Here is a 15838-nt window from a genome sequence, read left to right on the forward strand (position 1 = left end):
AAAAGCTGGTTTTGTACTTTAAAGAAAAATCCACCTTTAATTAATTACAGGATAAACAAACCATGCAGTCATTTTTTGGTTTAAATTTCTGATGTGTTACTTTCCAGTGTAGCTGGAAAGTTACTTTCCAGTGTAGCCATTTAAGGCTTTGTTTTGTTGTTCAGATTTGGAAATAGAGAAATATGAGGAGAATTAATTGAGGAGTAGACAACAAATAAATAAAAGAGTGCAGCACAAAAGCACTGTCTGTTTTTTCACTGAAAATTGTCCCATCTGACACTAAGACACTCTCTTTGCTGTAATGTCAGAAGCAAAGGTTCACGAGGAAACTAAGGGGTCCTGCCTTTGCCACTTTGGGATTCAGAGCCTTGGGTTATAAAACCAGCTTTTCCAAGGATAAAAACAACCACAAAAAACATCCTTTAAAGACAGATGCACCTGCCTCCCTTCCTCTCTCCTCAGACTGGCACATCCCCAGCTGTAACAAACTCTTTTATCCCAGGCCATTGCTCTGCAAAACAGTACAACCAGAGGGCAAAATTCAGTCATATAATGTGTATGTTATAAAGGTAAAAATAAAACCACTGCAATGTGTACATTCACAAAGCACATGTTTTGCTTTATACAATTGTTCTTCACATCCAGCTCTTGTTTCTCTCTCCTTCAACTGCAGGGAAGACCACTTGTCTTATGATGAGTGTACAGCCCTTAGCACAGCTGTCAAGCAACTCCAGAGTTGACTGAAATCTAGAAGACAAATAAGACAATGGAACCCACACACAGTTAATCTCAGCAAATCTCAAGATCAAGTATCTGCCCTGAAACAATCAGCCCTTTAAAGGCAGCATGCAGCTTTCACCTTTTTGCCGAGTTTCATAACATTTTTTTCATACACAGAAAGATGAGGGGGGGTGGTGTGAAAATTAACTAAGTGTCACGTCACTCCAAGAATTTGACACAAAACAATGCAATACACTGTTATCCTTTAAAACTGACCCATGTTGGAATTTGGCCAGTGCTTCACCATTGGAAATACAGTTTGCATATTGTCACATATTTTAAATATGTGGGCAACAATATATATCAAAAGCAGATTTTTCTCACATGGGGGAAAAGGAAAAAAAAATTACAAAAACATAGCCAAATTTTAAGTTAAACCAAATCCAAATAATAATCCCCAGGCAACCATTAATTGTATGGTGTCCTCACTCAATTGAAAAGCCACTGCTGCATCTGTGGCTTAAGGGGCAGGGATGGGAGAGATGGGAGAGCTCTGCTGATCAAATAAACCACAGTACTTAATGCAAATGGAATATTACATAGTTTAAGACAGCAGATAATACAGGCTGAGTGTGTTGGGTTAGCCCCACGGCTTACAGCAGTGATATCCATTGCCTTCCACTAAATACAATTCACAATTCTATCCATTAATAATTCACATGTAGGACAATATCAATCTGAAGGGCAATGCCAAGCAATCTCTTTTTGGCCAACAATGTCTGTGCCCCTTCTACTGGGTCACAGAATCAGATCTTCTACTAAGAGAAAGTCAACATAACTCTCCTGAACTCTGTGCATATGTTAGTTTACACACCACTCATAACAAGAGCTGACAGTTCCATTCTGCAGTTCAGATCTCTGAGTTTTCAGTCTTTAAATTCAATTTTTACCTGGATGCAATTTGCTTCAGAAACTTTATAACAAGATACACTTCCACGGGCTGTAACTCACCCTAAAAAAATCTCTGTTTAAAAGTATCAACTTTTAAAGCTGTTAACAAACGTTCCAGACTTGAATGCCAAAACCTTGGCTCAGATCACACTTGGTCCTCATGGGAATTTAACACTTGAAAATGGCAGCCCTTATAAGAAATAGCTGCAGAGTTTTTTGACTGGCTGCCTCCTTCTGAAATCTTGCTGAGTTTTGCAATTTTTGCCTTTCTACAGTGAGACAGAACTGAAGAACTGGAGCGAAATGAGTTTGTCTTGAATGCACTGGCATTGAAACTACAGTTAGATAAAAAATATCAAGTAAGTTCTGTAAATGATTATGTTCCCATGAGTTCAGTGGAACACGTGACTTGCTGCTTTTATCTTTCAAGAGACTAATTGGGAAGCAAATTTCCAAGTTCCATGCCTGACTGCACAAGGAAGATGAATTTTGAATAACCTACAAATCCCAACCCACCGAGGACTCGTCTCCTTCTCCAATAGGAAACACAAAGGGTGCCACGTGACCGAGCCGAAACCTAACGCTGTTTGAATTTCAAACAGCACATTAACACGCTGAGAAAGGCAACCACAAATACCAGCCCTGAGCAGGCGAGAAGGAACATAGTCAGCCTCACAGATATTCCTTCAGAGGACAGAGAAGTTAAATTACTCAAAAAGCTATTCACTGTAGACTTTTCACTGGGATCTAGTTAAAATGTAAACAACCACTGAAAATTCAGTTTGTTTTTCCACTTCCTGTGTTATGCAACGTCCTCAAGTTACACAAGGCTGTTTTTTCAGCTGGATCACAACATGGTAGCATTTGCAGACCAGTGCTGATGTTTCATTAATGATCTCCATAACAAGAAGATCATTGTTTTCCTTCATGTAAATGCTGGCTAAATTACAAACACATTAAAATTTACTACATTCTTTTTGATGGCCCAGTATCAGAGAGAAGGTCATGTTTCCTACTAGTAAGGACACTCCAACAACGTGGAGGCTATTTTGGGTGATTAAAAAAGCCACAGAGTTAATGAAGTCTGCCAGCAAAGGAGGAAATCTTGGTTGTTCATGTCAGAACAAGAAGAGAACTCGGTTTGTTAGGTGACATCCAAACTACTCTGTATAAAAAACCATCTTGTGCAGCTGAAACTCTTCTCAAAGAGTCCAGACTAACAGCTGACTCAGAATAGCTTCAATTTTAGCTTTACCACAGCCTCCAGAGCATGGTAGGGCCAATCCATTATTTCATTCGTCATTTATCAACCACAAACTACAAGCAGTATTTATCTTCATTTTTCTTAACTATTGATCTAAACTGTAAGCTCACTGTTTGGAATAACTAACTAGTTACACTAGAAAGTAAAAATAGCACCCCAGGCTGCGAAAGAGAGCAAGCAGAAGACCACAGTGCACACATCAAATAAAACTGTAGCTCTTAGAGTAACATTTTCAATTGACAGTGAGGTTTCAGTGCACAAATCACTCAGCAAATACATTTTCCCAAATGAAAATTATTTAGCATAGTAATGAACTATTATCATATTGAGAAAAAAACCAAAATCACATTCCACGTGGAGCCACACTTAGTTTCAGGTACAAACTGAGGGACCTGACACCTTGTCATCTGACACAACATCTCCTTCTCTCATGAATGCTTGTGGGTTTCATTATGCTTCTTCCAGAAATCCTCAGATGTTGGATAACTACAAATGTAGTAAGGAACCAAGTATCCTGATATCTGTGTTCCCAGTTTCTGCTTGGACACAGAATCACAAGCAGCCAGTCTCCAGTGCTCTTCTGAATGAGCCTAACGATGCTGACTGGCTGCCTCTGTTCATGCAGCTCTGAAAATGTCAGAAAAATGTGATTTAAAAAAACCCAGTATTTGAGCAGTTCAGTAAAATAGGCATATTTTACTGCAGGTAATAGTGACAACTGCATTGCATCAAAGTTAAAAATACATTACAAGGCGTGTCAAAGATCCCTACAAAACTATGTTCTGGTATCTTGAGCTCTGCATAATTACTCACGTTAGAAAAAACTCTGATGCAAAGAAAGTGTTAACTTTCCTTTACAGAAAAACATTCCTGCTTTTACCACTGGCAGTCACATTTTCCTAGGTCACATCTTATCCTAGTAATCCACAGCAGTGCACAGCCACAGCACTGGGAGTTTGAGCAGGGATCAAGATCTGGCAGGTGCCTCTGGAGAAAGCCTGCAAAAACACTGGGAAAAATATTGGTTCAAGTTGTGAAATCAGCAGGGAATACACCACTCATTTTGCACTTTTGTTCTTGTGCTTGGAAGGAAAATAGATGAATGCATCTTTCCAGATTTCTTGGAGAAAGATCTAAACACAGAGAAAGATGGCCAGGAAAGGAAGCGTTGAAAAGTTGACATGTGCAACAGCAAGAATAACCTGAAGGGAAAAGGCAAAGAGGGAAAAAAAAGACTAAGAGGGAAACAGATTTGGGATCATACCTAATCTATTCCAAGAAAAAAATGCAAGAAAAGGTTCAGTGGAATTGAGAACACAACGGTAAAATCTTCCAAGGAAACACTCCTGACATGTGCCAGGACTTCTGCAACAGCTAAAGTTCCCTCTATTTCACATGAAAACCACCTCAACTTAGATCAAATGAGTTCCTTGTGCATCTCATCTGCTCTATTCCTAGACTGACATATTCTCTCCTAAGTTTACACATCCTACCCTGCAAAGCCCCACTTTTTGTCCATTTCTGCTAGAGAAAAACAATGTTAATAGCCTGTTGCCAGCACATTCTCACTGGTTATTCCAGCCACTGCACTGCAATATCAGAGCAACAAGAATAGTGTGAGGAAACACTTCAGGCTCCAAGGAGGTAAATTTGTGTTCAAAAAGCAAATATGGCCAAATGAAGCATAAAAAAAAAAAAAATCTGTCATTTGTGGCCACAGAGGAAGTGCAGTTCTTAGCTAGGAAGATCTAAATTGCCAGAGCCACTGCAAGGGATTCTAGAGTAAGGAAATACAAGATCCATTAGCAGCTTTTCTCTTTTCCCCTCCTCACATCTACACTTAGACATCCACTCTGTTCTGTCACTGAATCACTACAGAGGTTGGGAAATCAGTTTGGTTCACAGAGGTCCTAAATTTCTGCAGGTCTTGTTCCAGTCAATGAAAGATGCAAATGTTTGGATTATCAGCAAGTAGGGCAATGAACTGCCTTGTGCTCCAGTTCCCAGGTCCATAAAGTAGGAGCAATTCTTCCTTCTTCTGAAAATGCCAGCAGAATATTACAAGACAACTGCAGAAAATCCTCTTTCCTACAGTCCACGGAGGTCTGCCCTCATGCCAGTTCCTTTATCCAGTGTTACTGCCTGATGAGCTGTCCTTCTCCGTAATGCAACATCCAGAGCAACGAGCTGGAAGCCCTCAACATTCCTCCTACTCACCCATCTTCCCACACAGCTATTTATGTCACCCCTGCCTGGTACCTCCTCCTTTTCTCACCTGGGGATGACACCAGTTCTGCTGCAGCAGCAAAGAGGTGAGAAAGCAAGGAAAGGAAACTGTCAGAGAACATATTCAGGAGTAACAGGGATGTGAATACTATCTTAGCCAGCCTGATAATTACAGCAGACCTAAAGCAAAACTGGGTAGGAGGTGGCCCTAACCCACAAATATGACAGTCCAAGCAGGTTCCATTCAGCAGCTCTTTTGCTGTAACAATATTATTGCACTGAAGTGAAATATTTTGGCCTCACTCCAGTAATAACCAAGGCAGGCTATTGTTGTTCTGGAAGAAAAGTTTGCTCAATGTGATGGAAGCAGCCACTGCCTACTGGAGAGAAAATTCAGCAGAAATCTCTCTTTGTTCTGGGATTCTGGGCTGAGCCTTGATTTCCCTCCCTGCTGTCAAGAAAAGGAATACTCAGCAAGCAGGACCTTAGCACAGACAGTTGGAATATATGTTGCCTTGGTCTGGCACAATGCCTGTTAAAACAGTCAGACATTTTCTTACAGCCATAAGACCTTCTGGCTTTACCCTGAGCCAGACAAAGTCACCTAAAACAAAGCACGGAGTGCAAAAATCAGATCTAGTCAGACTGCACATATTTTATTGCTGCACTCCATGGGGCATCTTAGAAATCCTGACACTCCAGCCTAAGAGTATAATATAAATAACGAAAACATTTTGATAATTACACACTGTCAATCTGAAAACCTAACAGAACAAGTTTAGGCATTCAAATGCACTTCAGATGTATGTGCATCGGCCCTTTGGCAGCCAATATAGTGAAAAGAAAACATCAATAGTTGCACAGAATGTAGAGCAGACTTAGCCAGACACTGCTCTAACTAGACTCTGACTTCCTGGCTTGTCACTGACACTGTCACCGTACGAAGCAACGCCGGGCAGCAATTAAGTGAGGGCTGTTATTCACCCCTAACTCAGCAAAGGAACAGAAATGAATGAGCTTTCCCAGGTTGCAGTGGTTCCAGATTGTCTCTCAAAGGGCTGCATCAATTACTGTCACTCGTTTGTCGGCAGCGGGCCGTGATTAATTGGCGGGATCCAGGTTTTTGTGTGCCTTACGTCAGACACGGCTCCGCTCCCCCAGCTGCTTTACTGGGGTTGTGGACCACAACGTTCCACACCATGGACCTTGTCAAGGCTATATTAATGTCCCACAATGGACCCAAGCTAAAACAACTTAAGACCCTGCAGATTACCTATATGTGCTGAAAATAAAGATGTAAAGAGAAGTGACTGAAAGATTTAGTAGAGTTGAAAGTTGAGACGCAAAAACGAGCAAGAGACTGTTTTTTTCAGCAAAATAAGAATGTTATGTTGGCAGAATAAGGGAATTTGTTGTCAGCATTAAAATATGTGGAGAAGGTTTTATCACTAATTCAGAATAAGTAGCACTTCACAAAAACTCCCAAGACATTTCCAAAGTAAATTGTTACTTAGCAAGAAGGATAACAAAAACAGCCTTAAATTAAAAGCACAGGACAGAAGGACAGCAAGGAATGTAAATGGTCTGCACTGTCAAATACAAACAATATCAGACACAACTAGCAATGTTTTCTTTCCATACATGTCACAGCGTGACAGCAGCATAGAGTCCAGGAGATCTCTGCCAAAGAAATGGCATAAACCTACTTCCACAACTTTATCACTCTGTTTCTATCTCCTGTCTCACTACTCATAAGAACAAGCTTCTGCCTCCACCTTCCCCACAGGTTTACTGGTCCCAGAAGAAAGGTCCCCACCGTTGTGATGCAGAGCCTGTCTGCGACTCTCAGGTGCCATCAGCACCTTGGACAGTGAGAGGAAACCAGCAACCTCTTTCAAAGTTCTGCTCAAGAATCCACTTTTCCCATTAATTTTTTAATTCCCAACTTTGGCCCCACGCCATACATTTCTCCTTCCTTGTCCTTTGGCTGTTTGTGTTTCACAAGATCTAATCCAAGAGGCTCTCTGAAGTGTTTTGTGTTGACACAGCCATACTGCCTGATAGGTCATTCTACACTAGCTGAGTTTTTCTGTTCCCAGCTGCACACTGGGAACATCACACACATCTTTCTCTTAGTTCTGTAGCAAAATTCAAAACTGCATTGGCTTAAAAACACAGCAAAGTGTTGGCTGGATTTCCATTTTTATGTTATTTACTATATTCTACCTTGCAGGCTTACACACACTAATCCTCCTGGATGCATTCAGCACAGGACTGATCCCTGGCCTCCAGCTTTGAAGCAATTTACTACTTCTGCACACGCAGCAATGTTTTAGATAGAAATTACAGGTGGCATTGGCAGAGTGTTATGCTGTAGAAGGCTCTGATCTGTTCACCTTACGACCTTAGAAAAAGTCCCTAAAGCTTTGAATAAATCAGTGGTATTTCATATGCCTTGTCATTACCTTTCTATTCAGGGTTTCTGGAGACAGTCGAATTTGAAGAGCAGTTGTGTGACAGTAGGGGAATGAGAGCGACATGGAAAAGATTTGGCAGCTAAGCTTGACAAATCCAGCTTAGAAACAGAACAAAAGAACTTCCCAAACCACAGGGTGGAGGTAGAACAATTCTTTTAGTCAAATAATGCATTCAGAAGAAAGGCACAAGAATCCTATAACACATATGACCCTTTTTGTTTTAGATAATGCAAATTAGTTATAAGATCATCACAAAGACCTTAAAACTTGGGTAATAAAATCTACAGCACTTAATACACTTAAAATCCACAAGAGGGCAGGCACACAGGTAAACTGATGAGTGTAAAGAAGACACACATAGACAGCAGATGAAAAGAAGCCCAAGACCTGAAATATGTGTGGTTTGGTTTGGTCCTGTTGGTTTGTTTCTTTAAGAAGAATTTGACCAGAGCAGGTTTTCATCCTTTCCAATATAAAAGTGGAGCTGATTTGTCTTGTTCAGTCATTGTGAAAGGCTTAATTAATAATACAAGACATGTCTTTCTTACAGTGTTCACATTCTGATCTGTGCGTGCATACATATGTCAACTTTTAAATTTAAATATATTGCTTGTGCCTGCTGTAAACTGTGAACTCCACAACCACACACTTGTTGTATTTAGTATAGTCATTTTTTCTAACATGAGTATAAATCAACTTCTCAAAGCAAAGTTAAGGAAGTACAAGATGAGAACAAGAAAACATTTTACATTTTCTCAGAGGATATATTGCCAAAACCTACAGCAGCTGTGGATTCACCCAAGGTAAGCCTGAAATGAAACACAGACCCAAGGATTCATCTCTGATCTATTTTGCTTGGTTTCTAGAAAATATTGTTCTTTATGTCTGGGCCTTCTCAAATTATAGCATGAGGAACACCAAGTGGAAAAAGAGATGGCAAAAGCAGTTTATCCAGCCAGGATGTGCTTTCAGAAAAAGCAAAGCCAAACGCCACAGCCATTTTGAGGGCACAGCAAATATGTAGCCCCAGATTCTTTAAGAGTAGGAGCCTTCATAAGTTGTTTTTATCTTTCTGCAAATACCTTTTGAAGCAAAACATTTAAGTATTTATCCTTTATTGACAGAGAGATGAACTGTGGCTAAAATGGACAACATCCTTGCGGACATGACAGTCACCCATATCCTGAGCAGAATCTGCCAGACTCTAATTTAGGAAACAGCAGAGTTAATCATAGGAAAGTTGTAATTACAGGATTGGCTACTGACTGGGCTTTTATATTCACAGGGGAAGTCACCAGCAATTATGAACAAGTCTGCTGGGGAACACACACATGTTAAGCTTTTTAGGTTTAATAAATGTATTCACTTGACACAATGATCAGTACTATGCTCAGGAGTAACAATTTACAATCACCAATAAGGGCTCCACAATCTGACTATTAATTTTCTATTTCTGGAAAAATCTTGCCTTGTAACATTTAACTGGAAACTGGTTGTTTGCTGGCTAGGAGCCATATTTCTGCTTACTGAGGGCATTTTAATATTGCTGAATGATACGTGACTGAATGGCTAAATACCATCTTCTCCTGTCAGTCTTATAAAAGGAATCCAATCATGAGCTAATCTTAAAAGATAAAGATATACTACTATACATAATGCTAATATGACTCAGAAAATAGAACCTTTTTCGTCATCCATAGTGAATTGGTAGTTACTGGACTGAAATCAAAGAAGGATGACAGTAGTTTATCTTTGACTGAGAACAGCTAACTCTTAACCAAAAGGCAGCCCCTTTGCCACCTCTCCAGTGATTGACTGAGTGATGTTCAGTTTTGTGGTGGCACAGAAGGCCTAATTTCTACAGACTGATTTTTAGAACCAGGAGAACAAAAAAAAAGAAAAAAAAAGAAATCAAAATATTGACTTCATAGTTTTTTTCTACACCAATGCTCATATGAATGCTAAGCCACATTCAAAGCTTATTTCTCCTACTATGACTGCTAAGCTGATGAAAAGTATCAAGGAGAAGAATCACTGCTTCCAGCCATCCCTGCTGCACTGTAAAGGAGTGGGCAGGAGAATTTACAGAAACTTTGGTTTGCAGGTCTCATTCATAGCTCCAACAGAGGACTCACTGGTCTCATTGTCTTGTTGTATATTAAGAGCTAAGCCTAGTCCTGTCATCCCACAAAGTATTTTGGATATGGCTGAGGAGTTAGTTTAGAAAGGGATAACCTCACCTGCCTGTTTTACCAACAAGCACCCTCACTGCAGAGGAAACTTTCCATTGCACTCATTTGAGAAAGACTTTTAGCCCAAGTCACTCAAAACTGCAGGACTTGCTCTCAGACACACAGAGTGAGTAGAGAAAACAAAAGCATAGGAAGAGATTTCACAGAAGGTGTCCTTACATGGCTCAAGGCTGCTCTAATCACAAGGAAGGATATGAAAGTTCAGGCCTTGGCACCCTCTGCCCAGAATAACTGAGTAATACAACAACCTTTTCTTTCTGTAAAAGCAAAACAGTAGAAAATGTCCTCTCCATAAGCTGTCATCTGGCAAGATTTAGTTAGAAACTAAACTCTGGGCTTAATACCAGAAGGAAAGGCAGCAAGTGGCCCTGGTTAGAAACAGTAAGTTCCAATAAGCAAACACAAAACAGTGTCCATCTTGTGTTTTTGTTAAGATTAGTGTATCTTAATTTAATAATTCATCCTCCTCTTGCATCTTCTAGATTGAATCTGATTAAATAGCTATTTTCATCCTTAGTTTTATTATTCAAAGTTTTTAATAATTTTAATAGTTCTAAGTGACAAAGGAAGAAAACAAACTGAGATCTGTAATGACGAATTTTTTCTTCCATGCCCAAAGGGCTTTTATTATTTCATCTCAGCAGATTCAATCCCCAGTGTACCTCCCATGAAACTGAAAAAATTGCATACAGATATAGAAGACACTAAAGAGACCAATCCTTCTCAGTTTTATCACAGTAGAATTGACCTATGTTAAAAAGTCAGACTATACCAGACAAAAGGGCTTGAATGTTTTAAAATATTTAGAACAAGATATGATTTCATGAAACAACTTTGGTGATTCTTGTCTCTCGCAAAGAGGATTATGATCTACCTTGAATTTGGCAGATAAAGTGTATTAAAGAATATTTTAAAGTCTCAGGCATGACACAGAAAATGATCCCAGTATTAGTACCAAAGAGTTAACCTGGCTGATGCTGCAGTGGAGGTCTCTGATCCAGCAGCAACCTTACCTGTTGTAGCACTTCCTCCTAGTTTTGTTTGAACAGCTGTTAAACTGGAAATGAACCTGTGGATTTAAGGGCTTACAGTCTTTGCCTTGTAGAAGGATAACCAAAAAACTCCAAAACCACAAAATCCCCAAACAACTTTTATTAATGGTTCCTTTATGCTGAATGTCCTTCTCAAAGAAAAAGAGAACCGAAAACAACCTCTCTTGGATTACTGTTCAGCAAAGAACATGTGCTTCGCATGCAACAAATGGAATAAGAAAATTGTGAACCAGTTACTCCCAGTTTACTACTTGCTGGATGTACCTGATGCTGTACAAACATGCCAAGAGACACTTCCATTACTTCAGGGATTTTATAGCTGAAGGTTATGAACACATGATCAATGATATTTGAAGTACAGCCGTTTAACTGCATTGCTCAACAGCTGAAACTCCACAGCTGATCATGTATTTGTTTGAGATCAAGGTGCTTATGGGAAATTTATCTTACATAGAACCAGCGTAACTTATTCATAAAAGGTCATGGTTTTGTCTCACTGCTATTCTTAAGTTTGTTTTTAACAAAAGAAATACCAAATTAGAACTGGAACATTTTCTGGTTGTATTTGTACAGAAGGGAGTCCCTGCTTACCAAGACATCCTATTAAGGAAAACCTCAACAGAATTAAATTCCAGTCTTTAGTTAAACTCTGCTAATTTCCAGGGCCAGGCACAGAACTGGGCTTCAGAGCTCTACAGAAGTGTGGTGTGACCTTTCCATTCTAGACTGCCTTTTATATATCTGACCTATATAACAGTTTATGCATTTGCACATATTCCTGTTTGTGAAAGGCTTGTGAGACCACACCCTTTCAAAAACCTAGGGGGCAACTCTTACTACTTTTGTCTTTCCTAAATTGAATACTAATTCCAATTTCAAGGAGGGCATCAAAACATTCCTGCATATATTTCTACCACCAAGCCAGGCATTAAGTGGTTTTGTTGTTGTTTCTCCACTTCACTATCTAGATTGTTCTGAGGTGCTCAGGCCCAGGACACATGCAGTGATGGAGATCCATGGATATTGTCTTGCCTACCTCAGCTGGAGCCCATGAGGACAATTGGACCATCGAGTGACATGGATGGGTGTTTCCCCCTCGCTTCCTTGTCACTGGAGGGTGGTGCCAGCTCGTGTACCATGCACAGCCTCTGATCCCACTCCTGGTGTAACATGGGAGGGAGCTGATGGCAGCAAAGCCACAGGCATGGACTTGAGCACAACAAAGAGGGCTCGGGGACAGTGAGCAGCAAACACTTTGCAAACACTGAGCTTGCCAGTTTACTCTGCCCTTGCTCACAGCATTCTACAGGTTCAGCAACAGATTACAAGGGAAAGGGGACAGGGGATAAAAGAGATTCATAAAATAGACAATAACTAAATTAAATAAAATTAAGACTGGCAGTCCCAGGTTGAAACATTCAATGGATAATTTTCCAGGTCAAGGAAACTGTTTATCAGTGAGAACTTTTCGGCTTCAATTACTCCATCTTCTTTATGTGCCACAGACTATACAAGGGACAAAAGTCAGCTGTCAGAATTCAAGTGTGTTGAAGAACACAGCTTTACAGCTCTAAGTGCTGCTGTATTCTGAGCTCACACTTGCCTAAAAAACCAAATAAGCAAATTTCAACTCTCACTGGGAAGAGAACCCCAACACTTCAGTGCCATGAGCATGTGACTGAACTGAAAACATTTTCCTGTACTCTGTTCACACACTGACAGCAGGACACTGAGCTCCTCCACTCAAAGTGATACTTTAGAGGGACAGTCATGCTCTATCTTTTAAACTAAAATATTAAAATATAATCAGAGATCTTTGAAGAATAACAGCACTGGTACTTACACATAAGCAGAGCATTAAAGGGTGCAGTTTAAAACAACATGAAATGCCTGGCACACGTTAACTTACACCATTTCCTCCTTGATCTGATTTCTAATTAGGACTTGATAGTTTAAAATAAAGGATGCATCAAGTCCTTCAGTCATACAGACAAACCAGAATTGTAATGTTAGCAAATGAAAGGATATTTATCACATTAATAAATTGTATCACCTTTTGGCCATACATCTGATCAGGATGAAAAGCAAAAGGAACTAGTGAGACTGCCGCTGTTTCCAACACCAGAGATCGAGTTCTCTCCAAGAGGGGCCAACTGTAATGGAAAAATAAAGAGAACAAATGGAATGTTATGATCTGCAGAAAATGATACAAAGTAGGGAAAAGAATCACAGCCTTCTAAAATGGCAGTGACTACACTTTACTTCAGGAACATCTCTCTCTCTAGCTTTTCATGTTATTAAGTAAGGTACAACTTACTATGGAAAAGTCGGTATTTTAATAAATGATGATTAACAAACCAACCTACAACACTAAAAAAATTAACAATTACCTTTAAACCAACAGGTTTCAGTTTATCATTTCTCAAAATCAGGTGAAGTGAACATCCTCTATTTTTCCCAAAGGCAATACCAAGTGGGAGGCTCTCAGTGGAAATTTTTACTCAAAGAAGAAGGGTTTGATGGTTTGTATGTTTTCTTTCTGTTTCTTTGGTTTGTGCCTTTTTTTTTTAAGAAGGCTATGATCAAATACAAATATATTGCATAATGGGAAGTCTGCATTGCATGTAAAATCAATTACACAGCCCGTGATTTCAGTAATCTGAAACATATTACCCCTGACTGTGAGAAATTCCAGGCCCTCACGGAAAGAACAGGGAAGTTCTTGCCATGGCAACACCTTCAGGTGCTGAGCCAGGTGCTGGCTCTGCAGGAGCTGCTTTAGCCCAAAGGGAAAGTTCCTGGAGGACATGATGGAAGAGACACTCACCTGGAGCAGGGCTTCAGCCTCCTGCACATACTCCTGGTGTTCCCACGGAGCTCTGTCACTCCCACATGGATCCTGTCCATCCTTTCTTCTACTGAAGCCATTAACAAGATCAAAGCTGCAATTATTTAACTGCTGCTGTTGATTACACACAGCATGATTAATCTTAATATATATATATATAGTCACTTATCCAGAAATAATTAAAACAAAGGTACATTCTTCTCTTTAGTTGTTGACTTTCAGCAATTAGTTATTTTTCCCAAAAGCAGTTATTAATCCTAAACATGTAATAACTTTGAAGCAAAAATCTCTGGCAAAACCCCCATGCAAAACATTTAACTATATCACATGATCCTTTTTCTTTCAAAAAAACCCCTGTCTTCTTTGGTTTTTAATAGCATTGTTCCTCAAAAACTGCTTAGGAAACCTTCACTTCTGAATTCTTTTCTTTTTTTAGTGGTTTTTTTCCCTCCTGCTGTCCTCCATGCCTTAGTTTGTATCAACCAAATGGAAGAAGGAAAAATATACAGACAGAAAAATATAAAGAACTGTAATCTTGGTTTTTCCAGGACTGAATTCTTGATTTCATTGATGTCAAAAAGACAAACAACAACAAAAAAAAGTCACCCAGATGTGTCAAAAAAGTCACCAACCTAATTCTCCTTGCACATAATTACGAAAATATAGCTAAAACACCACCTCACATCTCAGTATCTGCTACTGGTTGCTTTTGCTACCTCAACACTTAAATTAATTTTTATAAAGTCCTCTGGACTTAGAAATACACTGTTCTGATAAATTCTAACAAAATCTCCATTAACAAGGAGAGGAACTATTGTCTACTCCACTTCATAATGTTTATATCTGTCTTTCACACATACAATACACTGGATTTATAGGAACAAATTATTTGTATGGAACTGGCAAAGTCTCCAGGTTTCATGTCCCTCTCAGGAAGCAAAAAGTCCCATGAAGACTTAGCATGCTTTTACACATAGGTGGTTCTCACAAATAAGAGAATTACTTATAATCCCACTTTTCCCCCAAAATGTTCAGTAATCCTATACAATTTTAAAACAATTAAGCATATGCATTTCAACAGGCAAACTAAATGCAATAAAATATTCAACTGTTACTGTATAATACTTTTTTTGCTCTTCTGAGTAGCAAATGTGCCACGTGATAAAAAGATTTGAGTAGAATCTACCCCGAGATAAAGAACTATGCTGTTCATTTCACATAAACACCCCTCCTGCAGTTCAGAAAGAAGCCGAATTCTTTTCCCATGAAATCTAGAAGCAAAATGTCCCACTGCAAGTACATTTTACAAAACACTGACAGGTCCAAAATGAGTATGAACAGTTTGCTAATGCCAGAGCCTTAATATTAACTGCTGATAACTCAGGAATTTCACTGTAACCCTCTGAAGTTACAGTTTTACTGTCCTTGTAGATAAAGATTTCTTGGTTATCAGGCTGGTATGAGAGGGCCTGTGGGAACTCTTTTGAAGAGTTTTCTGCAGTAAACAACTCCCTGATAACAAGAATTTGATTTTTACTTAGTAGTAAAGCAGTATTTTTCCCAGTGCTCATGAAGACAAATAAGAGGGGAAAAAAAAAAGGTGGTCAAGTGGGATGAAGAAATCCAGGGCATTTGATTCAGCAGGAAGAACCAGCTGCTGACCAGGAAATCAAGTACATGTTAACTCAGCAACTGAGCTGCTCAAGCCACGTTGGTAAGATGTCTTTCCACTTGCCTTGCCAGCCACAATGAGGAGTATGAATACAGCACTTAAACTGAATTGCTCAAAGTTTTCACTTTAGTTCTTGTTTCATGTAAGCAGAAGAAATAAATCCTCCTCTATCTCACACTTTATGCTGACAGAATTCCAGAGCTTCTGTACTCATACATTTTGGCACCTTGAGAACCAATTCAAGTTAATGACTTTCATATAGCAATGAGAAAGCTGTAAATAAAATGAGACAAAATCACATTACAACAAAATGCAGAATTACAACACGGATAAAATGAGCCTGGATGCAATCGGCAATCAACTGGAATGACACATT

The 15838-nt window shown here is 39.4% G+C and overlaps 1 protein-coding gene and 1 long non-coding RNA gene across 2 annotated transcripts in view; both read right to left on the reverse strand.

The window, feature by feature from the left end:
• Positions 1-435: 435 nt before the first annotated feature.
• Positions 436-12089, reverse strand: LOC113970665. The gene is made up of 3 exons (XR_003535256.1): positions 11979-12089; positions 627-747; positions 436-511 (listed from the first exon to the last, which is right to left on the reverse strand). It is a non-coding gene; the product is annotated as an uncharacterized LOC113970665 (long non-coding RNA).
• Positions 12090-14663: 2574 nt separating this feature from the next.
• PRDM5 (PR/SET domain 5) overlaps positions 14664-15838 on the reverse strand; it is a 57593-nt gene continuing 56418 nt past the window's right edge. The window contains exon 16 of the mRNA XM_027689934.1: positions 14664-15735. Within this exon, the coding sequence (XP_027545735.1) occupies positions 15673-15735 (63 nt within the window). The 3' untranslated portion in view covers positions 14664-15672. The remainder of the gene's footprint in view (positions 15736-15838) is intronic.

The sequence above is a fragment of the Neopelma chrysocephalum genome, unplaced genomic scaffold (genome assembly GCF_003984885.1).
Source record: "Neopelma chrysocephalum unplaced genomic scaffold, ASM398488v2 Primary Assembly neopelma1_78, whole genome shotgun sequence".
Taxonomy (NCBI): domain Eukaryota; kingdom Metazoa; phylum Chordata; class Aves; order Passeriformes; family Pipridae; genus Neopelma; species Neopelma chrysocephalum.